The sequence below is a fragment of the Tarenaya hassleriana genome, unplaced genomic scaffold, assembly GCF_000463585.1.
Source record: "Tarenaya hassleriana unplaced genomic scaffold, ASM46358v1 Cleome4, whole genome shotgun sequence".
Lineage (NCBI taxonomy): Eukaryota > Viridiplantae > Streptophyta > Magnoliopsida > Brassicales > Cleomaceae > Tarenaya > Tarenaya hassleriana.
The window spans coordinates 2,720,746-2,738,662 of NW_010966881.1; the positions used below are offsets into that span (position 1 = coordinate 2,720,746).

A 17,917-nucleotide genomic window follows, 5' to 3' on the forward strand; every position below is an offset into this window, starting at 1 on the left:
AACCGCTCTCGCTGTTCCAAAACAGTCCATCATCTGAAACCTCCGATGTAACCCAGTAATTTTCTCCGGCAATGACTGCTGACGGAGACGGCAATCGCTCCGGCGTGTTTTCCACCGTTGCCTTTTCCGCGGCGGCTTTCGCTCTCTTTTTCGCCCTCTCCTTCCTCACTCTCTGACAGATCGCCTGGATTTTGGCATCGACGGCGGATTTCAGAGCGAGCAATTTGCTGGAATCAGCCAGCCCGAGTAACTCGCTCGGGTCCTTGAGATTGGGGAAATTGAGGCGCGCGTATTCACCGCGAAGCTTGTAGGCGGCACGGTCGTAGGCGTAGGCGGCGGCCTCCGCCGTGTCGTAAGTCCCCAACCAAACCCTAATCCTGTTCTGTGGCAACCTTATCTCGGCGACCCATTTGCCCCATTGTCTCTGCCTCACTCCCCTGTACAGCTTCTTCTTCTTCCCCCCCGCGACGGCGGCGGTGGGACCCATCCGGTGGTCTGATGGGTAAAACGGCGTCGCTGTCGTGTGGTGCGGGACTCGGTTGTTCTCTTGGTAGAATTTGTGGAGTAGGTCTCGCTGCCGGAGATACACGGAGGAGCCGAGCGGCGGAGGAGCGGTGGTGGCGGTGAAAGAGGAGGTGCAATGGGAGAAGATCGAGTCGAGTGTGTTGGCTCCTCCCGTTAATATGATCTGAGAGAGAGAATATCCGATATCCGCAATGTTTGGGTAAAAGTCGAGCTGAATGAGATCAGTGGTTTCTTCCATCCGGCTGTTTTCTTGGATTATGAACAACCGAAAAGACTGGTATGAGAAAGTTCTGTAAGAAACAAAAACTGTCCGAGTTTCTTGGAGATCAAGAAAATGAGAAGAAGGGACGGAAAAGTTGGTGGTGAAGCTTGGTAACGTTTTATGTTATCCAGAAGAAATGACCAAAGAAGAAGAAGAAAAAAATGATGGATCTTGAGACAGGTGAGTTGCAGAAGAAACGAGCAAGGAGGATGATGATCAAGTAAGAGAATTAAATTCTTGGTTCTCAGAGATGTGTTTGTGACGCTCTCATTATTTTCGAATGCAAATTGTGTTACAAACGTCAATGGAGTTTGGGTTTTGAAAACTTGGCAGAGGGTATTTATAGGCCGAGAGAGAGAGAGAGAGAGAGAGAGAGTGCTTTTTTAGTGTTTTCACATGGAGCTCTTTGACATTTTTGCTGATTTCTCCACTTTTCTTTCTCATGTTATTGTCATATATATATATATATATATATAAGAGGAGGAGACTGTGTTGGTTATTAAATGAAGACGGACTTTCTAGCTACCAAAGCGTTTGGAGATCAAATGGGTTTATGTTTGGAGATCATACTTCTCCCAAAACAAACTTAGCATTTAAGACTCGTTGGTAGGATGGTAAGCGACGTTTGCAACTTACACAAGAAAGTTTCACATTCAAGAGATTTTGTGATTGATTGGATATATAAGATTTAATTAACAAAAATAAAGCATAAACATGCACTTGTGTAGGCGGATTTACACATATATATATGTATATAGGGAAAAGATGAATAGAATTAGATTCACAAATTAGTAGAGTCTAGAGGGGGGTTTTAGTTCATCGCTTTTAACGTTGTCACAAAATTCTCCATCCAAATCCTAAATAGTAACAAATTTATCATTATTTTCTTTAATTTGGTTAATAAAAAGACTCCGTGTGGTCCCAACACAACTTTTTGAATTAATGAGCCAACAGAGAGAGTCTGTCTTTAAAAAAAGGTCCGTGTCGTGTCATAAATTCTTGCGCAATTTTCATTTCACTCCTATATTCTCTCCATTTTCTCGTATCCTTTACGATATTTTCCGAAAATCCCTTATCGTCAATCTCTTCTCATCTACGTTTTTTCCAATATATATAAATTTTAATATCTTCAAATATACGGGGATCCATATATCGAATTTTTTAAAATCAGTTTGGCAGGACAAAAGTTTCGTTTCGAAAATGATTAATCATAAACTGTCAATTTAGAATTTAGGCAAACAAAAAAGTGTATCGTGGCGTTAATTAAATAAACTTCTCGTGTAGATGGGGTGTTTTCTTTGTGTATAAATATAATATATTTTGTGAGTGTGAACATGTTAGAAATATTACAAAATCTTATCTTTAATTCTATGATCCGATGTTGTTCATGTTTTTCTTTTTCCTAACGTTTTGATGGGCTGAAAATTTCGTTTTTGTTTTCTGGTAACATAACATGTTTGAAAAATCATTGTCTCTCTCTCTCTCTCTATATATATATATATAAATAATATTCCTATAATCAAAATTATTTTACGCACGCTTTATCGATCACCCATTTCCATATCTGTTCATGAAGAAATTCTTTTACAAAATATAATAATGTTTGGTGTAATTTATATTACCGCTAACAAAAGAAAAGATTGTTACATAATTAGCACCGGTTAGTGGCCTATATATATATATATATGCTTAGAATTGAATTATATGAGCATACGAAAGGTATCCCACTTTATAATTACATAATTTTTTCCAGGTGGTTGTGTGTGGAAATATGACATGATAAAATCTGCATGTGAAGTGTGGACATGAACATAAACATATATGGACATATAAGTAATCAGTATAACACGTACGGTCAATAGGTTGTGGTTATAACATTGATCGAGGCCGGACCACCACTCCAAATTGATCCATAAAGTTATGACTGTAAAGCCAATAATCACATGCAATCTTCGAGGGTTTTCTTTTTTCTTTTTCTTTTTGGGACAATGGTACGTGAGATATTTTCTCCACGACTATTCTTGCAAGATAATTATGGAAACGACTTTTTTCTAAAAATGAAATGTGAAAATATTGTAGTTTTTGTCAAAGGGTCGATCCTATTTTCATATAAACGCACTGTTTTCGTGATATATAACCAAACAATTGGTTATTAGTATGAAATATTATAAGTATTTGAAAATGAAAAAAAAATCTGTAAAAATGAAAGAAAAATTTAAATGATGATACTTGTTTTTGCTTTTGGGGGAAAAAAGATCAAAATTTAAAAATTTCAATGTAAATATGACAAGAAAAATTAGAAAACCTTTTTTAATTGTAACTAGTTGTAAAGAAATATGGTAGGAACGCATGTGGAGTAATGGACCGCATTAAATATGGAAAGTTGCGGTGGGACCTCAGTGTATTGAAATTTCAAAATTTAATTAAGGGTCTTAATTACTTAATTTACGTAATCTGTAATCTCTGTCTGTTTCTGATATGATATATATGTTAGGGATATTGCTGTATACTATATGATCCAGATTCTAGAGAGGAAAGTAGAGTATTATAATGCTGCTTTGAGTATTTCACTGTCGAATCAACGGAAATACATATACGTCGATCCTCAAAATGGAAAGATAAGGAATCATCTCAATTAAACTGTCATTATGTACACATACATACACTCATACGCATATTGCTTCTACGTCAAACAAAAGCATATATATATATATTATACTGAAAAGCGAAAATTGAAAAATTAAAGTTAATGTTTCCTTTTCTGGGATAAATCGCAGACATACATGTCTTGTGCATGTGATCTAAACCGTCAAATATCAAAATACCAGGAGTCGTCCCCTCCTGTTTTTTTTTTTCATAATCTCTCTCTCTCTCTCTCTCTCTCTCTCTCTCTCTCTCTATCTTGAAGAAATTGCATGGCTCAAAAGAAAAGGAAAAATAGATAAAGGGGACAGATAATACTTGGAAAAAGCGAATGAAACCGATACCGTGACACGAGATACATTAACGTGCATAGTTTTATTACACTCATAGAAAAAGTAAACCACACGGATTATAAGATTAATGCCAATTATGGACTTAATTTAATCACAAAATTTTGATCCATGCCCAATGATCTGCTCCTCGGTTACACAAATAAAAAAAAATCAGATAAAAATTCTTTTATTTGCTATGTTTCCATTGTACGAATGTGAAAGTAGTCGCCCTAGGGGTAATAATGTAAATACGTAAGCACCGAGAATCTTATCCGGATCGAGTGATGGATAGGCACCGTGAAAGTACTCGTGTCGCTGACGTCTAGATCGGGTCGATGTCATCTCTCCGTAAATAAGAGAAAAGGGTAAGGGCATATGCGTCATCTCAGCTACGGGAAAAAGTTGTGTTTTGTCGTTATTGAGAAACGCGACGCCGACGACCCGACGGGGCGAGTGGACCACTGCCCCTGAGGCCGACACGTCACCGCCCCTTGTCGCTGTCCCCTTACTCAGTCAAAACGTGTCCCTCTCTCGGATCATGACTCTAATTTCTCGCGATATTTTGAAGGCAGACCCCACCTCCGCTGCTGAGAACGACGACGTTTAACTGTGCGGAGCGATGTTATCGCGTCATTCCCTCGGGAAATGACGTCACGATGATGTCTATTTACATTTGATCGCTCTTTGGTCTTGCTTTGCACCTAATTCTTAACTTTGTTCACGAATTGCTTCATTCATTCCGTAACAAAATATTTATCTTGTTTATTGTTAAGAAAATTAAATAATACCATTATATAGTTGATATTTCAACCATAATAATGAATGTAAATAATAGTCTAAGCTATAGATAGTGATAATTTCTGTGCGACAAAATCATAAATTTCATCTTACACCAATTCTACATAATTGCAAATCTAAAAGGACCCCGACAATATCATCCATAATTACACCGTCAGATTATGTTAATTATTTAGACTAAATGGCTGCAAATAATATGTTTTCCATGTGTATATATACACACACATATATATTATTACGTCTCACAAGGTATGGGATGGTGACTGTACCAAAAAGTAGGTATTTGCCCATATCTGTCGCAGTTTGATTGGATAGCTACCTACTCCGCCTCGGTAAGACTTTACACAGAAAAAACAAAAATGAAATCATTATATATATATATATATATATATATATGCTTATATAAAAATTTAATTTGATTATAGTTGTGATATTAGGGTATCCCACAGTAGATCGCTGCATCCCTAATAAAAAAAAATCAAAGCCCATTGTTACCGACAGCAAATCTCTTTGGGTTGACTTGTTGGAATTCACAGTTATGTTGGAACTACCTACCGTATTATATTACATACTCGCATATAGTATTTTGTTAGTTGTTAAATTCTCAAATGAATGGTGCCATATTTTGTCAAAGGATAATTAATATGTATTGGAATATTTATATCTTTTATGGTAGTATTTTGAGATTTTGTAAAATTAGTCCATTCCACATGTTATGATATTTTGTAAACAAAAAAATGATATTATAAATAGAGGTGGACGTTTCGGTTCGATTCCGAAGAATCGAACCGAAAAATACGGTATTTTTTTATCCGAATCATTCTAAATTTTTAAACGGTATTATTTTTAGAAAACCGAATTTTTCGTAATTGAACCGATTTTTAAAAAATCCGAAAAATAAATTTTTTAAAAGAAAATCTATCTTTTTTTAATAAAAATCAGAACTGAAACCAAATCGAATCGAATATAATATAAAAGCCAATTGATACCTATTTTTGTAAAACCGAAAAAACTGTACCGATACATTTCCGTCACGAATTCCAAACCGATTTCCGAAACGTCCACCCCTAATTATAAGTCTAAATAATCACGTGTTATTTTAAAATTGTGTTATCTAATTCATCTACAAAATATCACAAAATGAAACGCTGAAATTTGTTATGATATTTGTATGGTTTGAATTTTAATTTGGATAGTATGGGAATTAAAAAACAACTATTGAACTACCTGTTTAACGTGACAACAAAATCTAATCTATATAGTCATACAAAAAGAATCTACAAAATCCAACACATTAATTGATTTATAGAGTCTAATTCTATGTTTTGGTTCCTTTTAAAATATTTGTTTATCTACATAAATATAGCAAAATATGGTCCGAATCCATAAATATATGAAATAATGACATCTGTGTTACTATAGTATAATAATGTTATCATAGTGTATCAATAGCGCAAATTTAATTATTAAAATATTATCTATATTTCATAAAACTCGTACCTAACTTAAATCTCGATGAAACATACATAATGATACAAATAAAATGCTCATACCATTACCATATATATGTATCACAAACACGTAACTATATATACGTCCAAACATATACACGTAAGCATGTGCATAAAGATATGTATGGATTAGACATTAATATGAACGTTATCTCGAACGGATCGAAGACAAATGTCTCTAATCTCGTCTCTTGACGGCTATATACAGTGGACCACCGTATACCTTTATCTTTGGAATAGAGCCATGAAATGTACACATACGCAGAGCTCTGTGTGTATGTATAGGTGTGTGTATGTATATATGTGTGTGTATATCCTCAACCATACATAATACGTGTGTATACACATACATGAGGTCCCCTCTTATCCGAAAGAGGTATAATTTTGATAATGCACATGGTCATGAATTCTTGGACCTACCATGCTCTTCGTGTCTTCTTGTATAGAAAAATACAGCGAAGCAGATGTTAGAGGCTAACCGTATCATGCAGCATCTGAGGTCCATCATTACATATTGTTACAATGTTCATCTTGTTTTTTTATTAATTGTTCTATTCACTGATTATTTTTACGTAAAAAAAGTAATGGTAAATCTAATACATCATATCTTACGAAAACTTAATTTACTATTACGAGATATATAAACAATACCCATTTGCAATTATATACACGTGTACTAATATGGAATGTATATAGTTGTGTTAATTATCAACCGGAATAGGTCATGTAGCACCAAAATATATAGTTTTTTTAATAATATGGTAACCAAATTTGTTACTCGACTACATCTTCTAGAAGATCGGAAAAACACATGTGAATATATACCCTTTTTCTAAATGAAGATTCGAATCTGGATTAGAAAAAAACTTTGTTATCTTCTTTATCGGTTAAACCACTAATCTTGGATCTAAAATATATAGTTGGTATCGAATGGATAAATTAATTTTACAATGGGATTGAATAATGCGGAGACTGATATAGTAAACAGCGAAACGTTTTGAAAGATTTATGCAAGTATATAAACTTCCCACCTACAAAATCAGGATATTTATAATTATTCTAATCATATATTATAAAATATTCTAATTCTCTTTTGTATAGTTATTCTATGGAATATAGTTATACTAATATATTAACAAAAAAAATTAAAATGAGAATCAATTCGACAATAGAATATTAGGGTTCACAACTTCGAGAACAGGTTAATAAGATGAGATCAATAAATGGTGGAAATCAACCGATGAGACTCAAGAACATGTACTTTGAAGAAAATAAATTTAATTCCATAAAGAAAACACTACATCAAAAGTTCGGCTTCTATATATAGTTACTATGGATGTTTTTTTTGGGTTACAAGAACAAATATATTGGGGTTTTATTTATATATATGGTCGAAATTTAAGGTATAAATGTTGATCAGGACAAAAATAATATTTCGTTGTCAATTGATAGGGTTGAATTGGATGGACTTAATTGAAATATACGATAATTTAATTATAACAATTTCAATTATGAGGGTAACAATATTATATAAGCTGGAAGTGGGACCGGTCGGTTTGACCATCTTACATCTTTTTTTTTTAAAATTAACATTTATAATTTTTTACCATTTTATTTGCTATCAAATTATTGAAACTCGTCCGACTATTCTCTTGTTCTGATTCCTAATTAATTATCACATTATACAAATGCAACCCCTAATTAGGGTGAGTTGACTTTTTGACCAAAATGACGCGTGGCAGTTCCAGCACCGACGCCAGGTGGAATTGAGAACTCCGTGTGTGTACGTATATATATCATGGAAGCAGGTATTGGTTGATTCATGTTGGGATTCGTTTGCCTCTCAATTATTATTCGAATAATATATTTTTATAATTGTTTTTGAATATTCGAAGCGGTTAACTATGGTTATATATTATATAACAATAAAACAATACAATCAAATATCAGGTCTAATTGAAGCACATTCTCATAAAAAAAAATATGAGGTCTAATTGAATTGAACAGATTAAAAAAAAAGTGAAAAACAACAAAAAAAAACCTTCATATTTTAAAAAAATCATTTAAATCTCACAATATCAATAATCCAAATAAATCTATAGTTTTAAAAAATATCCAAAACAATCCTTACCTTTTAAATAACATCAATTGTCTACAACTAAAGAACAAAATAAAAAATATAGAAAAACTAAAATTTAATAATTTAATAAAAATGATGAATTTTAGACATTTTTACAAAATTTCCATATTTAGTTTGAAATTTGTGAGTATTAAGATTTTAAAATGGATGGTTTTTTAATTAATGTTTTTTAGATATTTTAAAAAAAAATTACGAATAGCACACAATGGACCAAGCCCACATATTGACAGGTTGAATCACCTAAAGGTATGTAGGATCCATTTTGACAACCAATGCAAGCTAATTTAATTTATACACAAATAAACATTTCATTTTGGGTAACCCAATCCAACCCATTCACCCCAAATATAATTTGAAATTTAAACGGATTAAAAATAGGATTAACCCACTTAACAACATATTTTCCCAATCCCTAACTACACAAACTTTAGTAATAATGTTTATTCATCTTCACAAAAGTAGTCTCTCTCTTTGTCTCTGTTCAAAGCCATAAACCCACAGGTTTAGGGTTTGACATACAAATCGGACAAAAGTAAGAAACAAGCAGTCACATATAGCTTCAGGCTTTCATGGAGGATGAAAAAAGGATCCAAGAAAACCCATCTGGCATAGATAAATACATACATACACATATACATACATACACACATGCATCGAAACAACTCTATGTAGCCTTATGAACATGCTCCATTTTCTTCATGTTATAAAACCTTTTACTTGGTTAGAGCTCGTCCAGACGTCGATCCATGACCTGAGAGACGGCTTCCAGGAACGCAGCCTCACTCATGCCGGGCAACACCGAGTTATTGGCCTCTCTGATGATCTCCTCGATGACCGAGTCTTTGTTCACTGTCTCTCTGCACATTATAGATCCGATTTTATATGGAGTGAGGTTTCTCTTAGCCCCTTTCTTCAGAAGCATGGTGGAGATGTGCAGCATGCGGGATATGCTGTTGGGGACGTCCCAGCCGAGAAGTCTGAGGAGGGCAATGTCTTGTTCGGAGTCTAGAGAGTCTATGTAGTTTAGGGTATCCCGGGAAAACGGCTCTTGGGCTTGCGGCCAGTAGAGCCAGTCGAATGTGCAGTCTTCAAACTGCATCATACATCGTACAAACAAAAATTAATCGATAATTTAGATGGATGGTTCGACTCTAGAAATGGGCGATCAAATCAATATGTTTTACAGAACGAAACTTACGTTTTCAGGCAAGCAGTAGCCATGATCAATGGGAATAAGAACAGTCTGCCCTTCTCCACCTTTTCTGATCAGTATGTTTCCAGCATGCCGATCTGCATTTGCCATCCTTATATCGAAGACGCAAATCTTATGCACTTCTTCCACAGGAAAAGCCCCAGGACCAATATCCTCACAGCTCCCATTGTTCTTCATAAACATCTGCAGAGAACCGATTTTGACATTTTTCATAGAAACCTCAAATCCCCCAGGGTAATTATACCCTCTATGTAAGCTTCTGACCATAACAGTAGGTGGCACACCAGCAAAGCCGACAACTTTGTTAGGCAATGTTCTCGGGCCACTCTTAGGATGATCTAATATGTAAGCTGCGACTTCTCTCAATGCCCCCTCTCCTACTCTTGTACCTCTCTTCAACCCTTGACCATCTGATGACACAGGCAGCTTTTGTGGGTTGTTCACAGCCATTGGTTCCTCATCCGTGGGCTTGAAGACAGAGACATAATCTAAACCGGAAGAATCTGGCATCAGGTAAGTTCCTCCCGTTCCTTCAGATGACCTGATGGGTTGATATCCCCCATTTAACCCGTCAATCGTACGATTCATCATATCCCTGATAGCTTCAGGTAATTTTACCTCCGGATCTACAATTACTGGTCCTAACAAGAAGTCTCTACCAAGTGCAACATCTTCTCTTGCCACTGGTTGCGCAGATGTGACAGCTGAAAGCTTAGTTATTGCCAATTTCTTAACCAGCAAATGGATTACCGAATTCCCGTCCTTGCATATGTCATCTATGACCCTATGATCACCGAGCTTCTCGCCGTTACAAAAGATTTCTTGATCATCAACGTCAGGAAATTCCTTTCCCTCTTTCGAGATATGTTTCTTCAAATACCCGACATCTCTGTGACGGTCTACATGAAACTCAAAGACCTCACCGCAAATGGTTCTCACAGTGACAAGGAGTAGATCGGAAAGTTTAAGCACCAAATGCAACACACTACCTCTGGTAATGCCATATTCTTTCAAAAGCGAACTGTTCCTAGCAAGCTCTCTGCCACTAAAAACTAGTTTCTGTCTCCTTACCACAAACCCATTACACGTCTGGATCCTAAGTTTCACGTTGGCTATAGAATCAGACTCCAAGATAAGCATTGGAATCATGGAACCCGAAAAGCTAAGGAATATTAAGACGGATTGGATGGAGTAGTGCCTCGGTTGCTTGCCAAAATGACCAGAGGAGAACCCCGATCCTCTTTGAATCGGGTTCAAAGCAACATCAGCAACAGACATTTCCTAACACGGTCAAATCTACTTAATCTGGCTCTAAAGAAACGAAACGGGCATCATAAGAGATACCCCCTCCATGAAATCGATCAAGCGAACCAATCCCTAACGGAACTAATCGACCATTCCCACGGAAGATCGCGACACCTAATCAAGCAGGGAGACAGACAACGATAAACCTATATTCTCCTGGGTTTCTCCTTCAGGTCCGCTGATTCACTCCTGACGTATGGGGATCGTGGAGAAATATCGGAAAATGATCTAGGTTTAGGAAACCAGAAAAACGACGATGGGAGGGGGCACAGGAATCAGAAAACGAAATGGCCAAAAAGAGTGCAACGAATTTCAAAATGGATGAACCTCTAATCCGTCATTTCCTCCGAAATCGGCACCTTCGATGACGGATTGTTCTTGGAGCGATGATATCACCGACGAACTCTGAATATCTGCAGAGAAATGCTACGGTCGCCGAAGAAGGAGAAGAAATTTTGACGGAGGAGATGTTGGTTTATATAGACGCGCTCGAAAGCCTTGTCCGTTACCCGGAAGATTGTAAACTAACGGCGTTAACTGACATTGACGACCGTTTGTTTCCTGTGGCGTCTCCGCTCAAGCAATTGTTGTTAATTTATTTAAAAAAAAACATTTTTTTTAATGCAGGTTTATTGTCTGAAATATCATAGTCATACCCATCAAGTATATTAAAAATGTAGTCATTTCGGTACATACAATTTCCGAATTTCACTCCGATTTTCTTTGAAAAAATTAGATCTTGTTAACAAATTAATATGACAGAGTGCTGACAACAAAAATAAAACAAATTATTCTAATCAAAACCTTATTTGCCGACAACGGAAAAGATTTATTGACCACAACAAAAAGAGAGAATAGCTGAAAAAGGATAACGACATTAAGTAGTTAATATTATAAAACTGGAAAAAAAAAAGTTGACGAAAAATCCATGTTGTTAAAAATTTAAAATGGGTTGTTAAAAGAGAATTTAAAAAAAAAAAGAACAACAAAAATGGTCTTATTATCTATTTTTAGCCACTCAATTATCTTTGAAGCAAGAAAGGAGATATAATTTAAATTGCTGTTTTATTTTTTCATATAATTTGATTTTTTTTTTCTGACGATTTTATTATTAGTGACCTAACTGTAATATCTATCGAGCAAAAAAATATGTAATTTTAGTATAATAAGGCTAATTTTAACTTGGAAGACTGAACAGGCCAGATGCTGAGAATATTGCCGTTGCACATGGGATGGGTCCCAGTTCCCAAACAAAAAAATGTCTCGAAATCACAATTCCACACATACAATATAAAAATGGATGATGAATCATCGTTACGAGATTCGTTTTAAAAATTATATTACATATATATACTATTATAAGTATTAACGAATAAAGGTTACTGATAAGAATAGAAAATGCATATTCTATTATAACATATGCTTCTTTAGAATAGATTTTAGCTGTCTAGAAGCCAAAATTATTGGGACATTTATTCAGTTTGGAGTAGTTTAACTTATTTTAAAAAATAAAATTAATACCAATCACTTATTTAACGAGCTTTAATGGTACGTCCAAAAGTGTATGTTTCCTTGGATTAGTGAAAAGGAGAGGAAAGTCTAAAGGAATATGACTAATAATAATAATAATAATAATAATAATAATAATAATACTAGTAATAATGGATTCACCTTTAGAAAAGGAGGGGATGACCAGTTCATGCACCTATCCTAACCTTAACCACATTCATTTATTATTCCGATATTACCATATGCAATTAATTATCATAATTGTTTATGCATATAATTAATCCCGTAGAATAAATTAATATGATCGGAAAGGTCCATTCTCTAATTCTCTATGTATTGGGCGGTGGTCCTGACGTCATATTTTAGGAAGAGGACACGTGTGGGCCCGAGACGTGTCGGATAGCCGTTGCTTTATGCTTTAGCTGCCGTTAGGGACATTACACGTGGTGGACTCTCATGGGCTATAACATATTTTCTCGGATGTGGGCCACATGGTTTGGGCCAGCTTTCGATGTTCTATGGGCCTAAGTTATTAATTATTTCTCTGCGATTCTTTTTCTTCTCTTATTCCCAATTTCCTTTAACATTTTTCCATTAATGGTTTTCAAACATTGAAGTACATATTTGGTTATAGAATAAAACCAGAAAAAATCCCTAATATATAATTTCTTATAAAACAAAAATCGATAAATGAAAATATCACCCCAAAAAAAAATAATCCAAAATTAGAACGCTTATTTATCTATGGATGCAAATAAAAAAGATTCATGTAAAAAGTTATACAAAATCCCTATCATTAAACGTAGTCCTCCATTGGACCTCGGATTTGATATTTAGTATATATCTTTTGACAATTTATTTTTCAAAAGCGAGGAATTCTTCATATGGCGTACAATTACATATCATTACATCTTAGATATTAATTATTGTACCTCGTCATAAAATAAGAAGGAAAACAAGGAACACTTGATCTCAACCAGCAGGTTCGACGTCATTAACTTTAGACGCAAGAATAAAGCTCGGGAAAGCTAGAGTCACTTCCCTGAAACCCAAAAAAAGAATTCACATATCATGCTTATATATACATATATATGTGTGTGTGTATATATAAATGTAAGGAGGATGAGATGGGATGGGATGTACTTTAAGTAGGGAAGAGTCATGTTTCTGAGGATGGAGGGGGTGTTGGAAACGAGTATCTTCCATTCATCTTCATCAATCTTCCCGTCTTTGTTAGTGTCAACCTCGACCATCGTCTGTCCAAAAACATTTCATATTTTGAAATACCAAACCACTTGCATATATATAAATATTATTAAAAAGTGCATGATGATGATGATGATGATGGCATGCATGCAAAAGCAAAACCCTGACCTGTTCCACTATGGCTTCGATCAATTCTTGGGATAGCTCTAAGGCCGTTTCACTTAGAAGCGCCTCCACCATCTTCTTCAACTTTATTTCCACCAAATCCGTATGCAAACACACATTTATATTTATATATTCAGAAATATATATATTCAATTCCATATATATATATATATTGGAACAATATTAGTGTATTCATACATTATACCTCATGGCGCTCGATGAATCCAGTTCCATGAAGGTCGTAAAGCCTAAACACAACTGCAACAGTATAGTAGGTATAGCTTTGATCAAGAAACAATTGCATGCATTCCTTTATATATACAACCGACGAATAATATACATATATATATATATATATATATATATATAACATATGATACGTACACGAGGATTTTTCATGATGAGGAGTGTCGGGATGGAATATGCTCAGCGAACGAACAAATTCACCAAACTCAATTACACCATTACGCTTCCTATCGAACATATCAAACAGCTGCCAAGACAAAATATGTAACAAACTTCCATTATATGTATATATATATAATAATGGATTATAAAACCAACTATATGTGATTGGCGGTTGGATATCTGATCTCGGTCTCGTCTCCACGGGGTTTTTTTCAGAACATTGATTTGGCCTCGAGTGGCGAGATTCGATTACCCGCAGTCCAAGCACTCGTGACTGAAGTCGGATATACCGAATCCATAGATATTTCAAAAAATTAATTGATTTGTGTTACCTTTAATACTATATTGCTAATTTTATACAAAATAAATTTAAATATTATTGTAAATAAATTTAAATAGATGTAAACATAATTTTACTTATACCCGGAGGTCTTGGATATTCGCGGGTAAATTATAGTGGTTCGGAAAAACCCGAACCCGAATCACAGGTATGGGTTTCTGGCCTTATCGCATCTCTCTTGAATTTCGTTGGTGAATAGATATCTGTATACCGCATACCCGCGGAACCAGATACCCGAAAACCTAGCAAGAACTAGTACATGTTATGAACAGACAAGGAACTCAAACTCGGAAGAGAAGAAAGTACCCTGTCCGCAAACAGATTCTGCTTGCTGCTGTTCTTGAACAAAGCAAGTTGAAATTCCTCCTGTTCACTCGCACAGCCATAACACACGGTTGAATATATTTTTATGCTGATTTACACACAATGCAAAATGCATATATTATTGAAACTCTCTTTTTGTTTTGTTGAAAAATTTATCTGTAAACAAGTTTTCATTTCCATACATATATATATATATATATGTATGTATATATATATATATATTACTTTGTGGATGAGTCCGTCGTCGATAATGGAGCTGCTGAGCTTCTTGAACAGATCGTCCAAAGCCTCTATCTCGTTCACAGTAACTGCAGCCATTATAATAAATTCGATCTGTGGATCCATTTACTCGAAAACTCAAATTCTTCATACAATTAACACACACATATACATAGTCGTATATATATATATATACACAAACACATTTTTTAGATATTTTTTTTTTATAAAAAAACTTACAGGGCGTTTGGGATGCAAGAACATCAAGGTCCTCGTACCCAGGAGGATGCTTTGTTCTCTTCAGTGAAAAACATCTGATGAATGAACTCATTTTTTTTTTGGGTAAGGTTCGGTGTTTGCGTTTGTATTAATAATCTGGATACCTGTGGCAAAATAATAATAATAATAATAATAATAAATAAAAACAAAACAAAACAAAACAAGAGACGAATATTACAAGCATTACAGGATAAATAAATATTGGAAAACATGGACCAAAATACAGTACCTATTGATGATTTAAGCAATAAATTAATTGGAAGGCAAGAGTTATATAAATAAAAAAGCACCCAAATTAAATCGAATAAAAAATAGAATGATCATCCATGGATACAAAAGTACCATATATATATATATATACATACATACACTTCCTTCCTTCTTCTGTATGAGTTAGATCTTTCAACTTTCATCACAACCGCAATCAGATTTAGATTTATGTTCCTATGGAGAATAAACCGTCAACTAAAACGAGAGATTGGGATAGTGTTCAAGATGATTCAAAGATCAAGGGAGTCAACAAAAAGCTGTTGACTTTTTTCACATCAAAGACTCGTTGCTTCCTGTTCTGATTCATGTGTAGGGACCCCAGGATCCAATCAAGAACTGACTGAACAGAGACCTTCTCTTTTGGGTTCTCTATACATGTAAAGAACCTTAAAGATCAAACACTTTTTTTTTTTTCCTACAGAGAGATGGGAAGGAACACATTAATCGAAAGTTTGGATCTTTTGGTAACAAGACTCACCTGCGTCGTGTCTTGGTTTGAAATGGGATCAGCTTCACTTTGATCATATTCGTGGTTCGAATGCCCAGTTTTCTTCCATTTTCAGATCAAGGTGTGATCTTGTCTTCAAGCCCTTTCTAATGGTTCCGCGATCTCTCTCTCTCTCTCTCTCTCTCTCTCTTTTCTCTCTCTCTGACGAGTTAATCGTTATTAAAATAATTTGTTAATAATGCATATTATTTTAAGACAAAAAAGGACCCTTTTTTGTTGTTGTTGTTTTGATTGTATTTGTATTTGACTTTGTAAAGGTAGTTTAATTGGTAAACCCTTGAAAACTCGTTTGAATTTGCGTTTAAAATAAACTTCCTTGGAAATGGAGTTTATATCAAGGGTTCAAAGAAGAAAATTAGACAAAATATAATCACACAAATTTATCATCAAAATTAAAATTTCTAAAAAAATGTATGAACTTTTTCATACTCCTAGTTAAAATCGTAAATCTTACAAATAATTACGATAAACTGTATTATATTTGTCACTATTTTATATTTTGACACGTATTTTTTAAAATATATTTTAAATTTCGTGTATTTTTTTGGAATTCTTTGTAAAATTCATGATTTTAATTCGAATTCCCTTAGTTTTTTTTTTTAAATTTTAAATTCTTTATATTAATTTGGAAATAGATAAGAAATTCGTCTAATATTTGATTTTTTTTTGTTGGTTTTTTTAATACTTAATAAATGGAACATATTTTGGGCCTCATTATGGGCTTTGGGGTGTCGTAAACAAAAAACCCTAGTGGATCTTTGGAACGGAGCGGAGAATGGAGGAGGGAGGGAGAGTGGTGGAGATGGAAGATGATCTGAAGAAGAAGATCAAGAAAACAGTGAAGAGGATCCTGAAGAGATCGAGCATGTACGACATGACGGAGATCAAGGCCCGAGATATGGCGTCTTCCGAGCTGAACCTCGACCTGTCGAGAATCGGTCGAGAATTTCATCGAGGAAGCGATCGCCGCCATCGAAAACCAAAAGGGCAAATCTCAGGATCAGAGAGGAGGAGGAGGAGGCCATGAAAAGACGGCAACCAAGAAGACGAAGAAGAAGAAGAAGGAAACGTAATATATCATCTTTGGTCGTTTTTGTGATTTCTGCAATTACTTGTAGACTTTTTCACTTTAATTTTGTTTCAATATAATCTTTTTATATGTAATTGAATTTTGCTTATTGACATATGATTCTATGAAGAAACTGTCTCTCACATTAAAAAAATATTTTATAATATTTTATATGGGAGAAAATTAACAAAATCTTGTGGAGGAAGACGAAGGAAATTAGAAAATTATAATTATTAAAAAAAAGATAATGGTCCTAATTTTGGGATTTTCTTGGTTTCTTGCAAATAGGATTTTAGATTGAAGATCTGGTGATATGTATAATACAGAGTTTTTTTATTTTTATTTTGGGATAATTCCATTTAAAACCCTATACTTTTCTCTCGTCGCAATTTAAACCCTGTACTTTTTTTTGATCCAAAAAAACATTGTACTTTTAAAAATTGGCAATTAAAACTCTATACTTTTAAAAATTGGCAAATAAAACCCTGAACGAAAAAATATATTATTTGATGCTGACATGGCATCCTAGTCATCTGCCACATCATCAATCCCTAATATTTAATAATATTAATTAATATAAATAAAAATAAAATAATAAAAATAAAAATAAAATTTTAAAAATTATACACATACATATATAATGAAATGATATACATATATACACATATATAAACATATTTATATATATACACACATATATATAATACATATATATATATATGTTTTATATGCATATATGGTATATGTATTTTTTTTCTAAAAATCATGCATATATCACATATATATATGATTTTTAGAAAAGCATGTATATATCACACATACATATAAAACATATTTATATATACATATATATATGTATGTATTATATAGATATATATATAAATATGTTTT

At 34.1% G+C, this 17,917-nt stretch overlaps 4 protein-coding genes across 5 annotated transcripts in view; 1 reads left to right on the top strand and 3 right to left on the bottom strand.

Moving 5' to 3' along the window:
* The window catches only part of LOC104823612 (ethylene-responsive transcription factor ERF061-like), a 2,209-nt gene extending 938 nt beyond the window's left edge, over positions 1-1,271 (bottom strand). The window contains exon 1 of the mRNA XM_010555255.1: positions 3-1,271. Within this exon, the coding sequence (XP_010553557.1) occupies positions 3-763 (761 nt within the window). The 5' untranslated portion in view covers positions 764-1,271. The remainder of the gene's footprint in view (positions 1-2) is intronic.
* A 7,473-nt stretch (positions 1,272-8,744) lies between these two features.
* LOC104823613 (phosphatidylinositol 4-kinase gamma 2-like) lies at positions 8,745-11,184 on the bottom strand. Its single transcript, XM_010555256.2, has 2 exons — positions 9,410-11,184; positions 8,745-9,304 (listed from the first exon to the last, which is right to left on the bottom strand). The coding sequence occupies exons 1-2, from the start codon at positions 10,700-10,702 to the stop codon at positions 8,933-8,935; spliced, it is 1,665 nt and encodes a 554-aa protein (XP_010553558.1). The 5' UTR covers positions 10,703-11,184; the 3' UTR covers positions 8,745-8,932.
* Positions 11,185-13,029: 1,845 nt separating this feature from the next.
* On the bottom strand, positions 13,030-16,114 carry LOC104823614 (calcineurin B-like protein 8). Of its 2 annotated transcripts, XM_010555257.2 has the most exons (9): positions 15,928-16,114; positions 15,141-15,283; positions 14,907-14,989; positions 14,664-14,723; positions 13,994-14,102; positions 13,815-13,867; positions 13,613-13,693; positions 13,382-13,494; positions 13,030-13,280 (listed from the first exon to the last, which is right to left on the bottom strand). In XM_010555257.2, exons 2-9 carry the CDS (start codon positions 15,229-15,231, stop codon positions 13,211-13,213), a joined length of 660 nt encoding a protein of 219 aa, XP_010553559.1. In that variant the 5' UTR covers positions 15,232-15,283; positions 15,928-16,114; the 3' UTR covers positions 13,030-13,210. The 2 variants fall into 2 exon arrangements, with proteins under 2 accessions (XP_010553559.1, XP_010553561.1); XM_010555259.2 differs by lacking the exon at positions 15,928-16,114 and having other exon boundaries at positions 14,907-15,014; positions 15,141-15,247.
* Positions 16,115-16,626: 512 nt separating this feature from the next.
* LOC104823615 (mediator-associated protein 3) lies at positions 16,627-17,159 on the top strand. Its single transcript, XM_010555260.2, is given in 2 exon segments — positions 16,627-16,884; positions 16,886-17,159. Coding segments are annotated over 2 exon segments (297 nt in total). The 5' UTR covers positions 16,627-16,732; the 3' UTR covers positions 17,031-17,159.
* Positions 17,160-17,917: the final 758 nt, after the last annotated feature.

What these genes read in the sequence shown, in the direction of transcription:
- LOC104823613 (XM_010555256.2), bottom strand. Translation starts at nt 10,702, where the DNA reads ATGTCTGTTGCTGATGTTGCTTTGAACCCGATTCAAAGAGGATCGGGG. An exon ending in GCTACTGCTTGCCTGAAAAC is followed by an intron (nt 9,305 to 9,409) that starts GTAAGTTTCGTT and finishes TGTATGATGCAG; the next exon opens with TTTGAAGACTGCACATTCGA.
- LOC104823614 (XM_010555257.2), bottom strand. Translation starts at nt 15,231, where the DNA reads ATGAGTTCATTCATCAGATGTTTTTCACTGAAGAGAACAAAGCATCCT. An exon ending in TCTTGCATCCCAAACGCCCT is followed by an intron (nt 14,990 to 15,140) that starts GTAAGTTTTTTT and finishes TAATGGCTGCAG; the next exon opens with TTACTGTGAACGAGATAGAG. An exon ending in AGAATCTGTTTGCGGACAGG is followed by an intron (nt 14,103 to 14,663) that starts GTACTTTCTTCT and finishes TTGTCTTGGCAG; the next exon opens with CTGTTTGATATGTTCGATAG.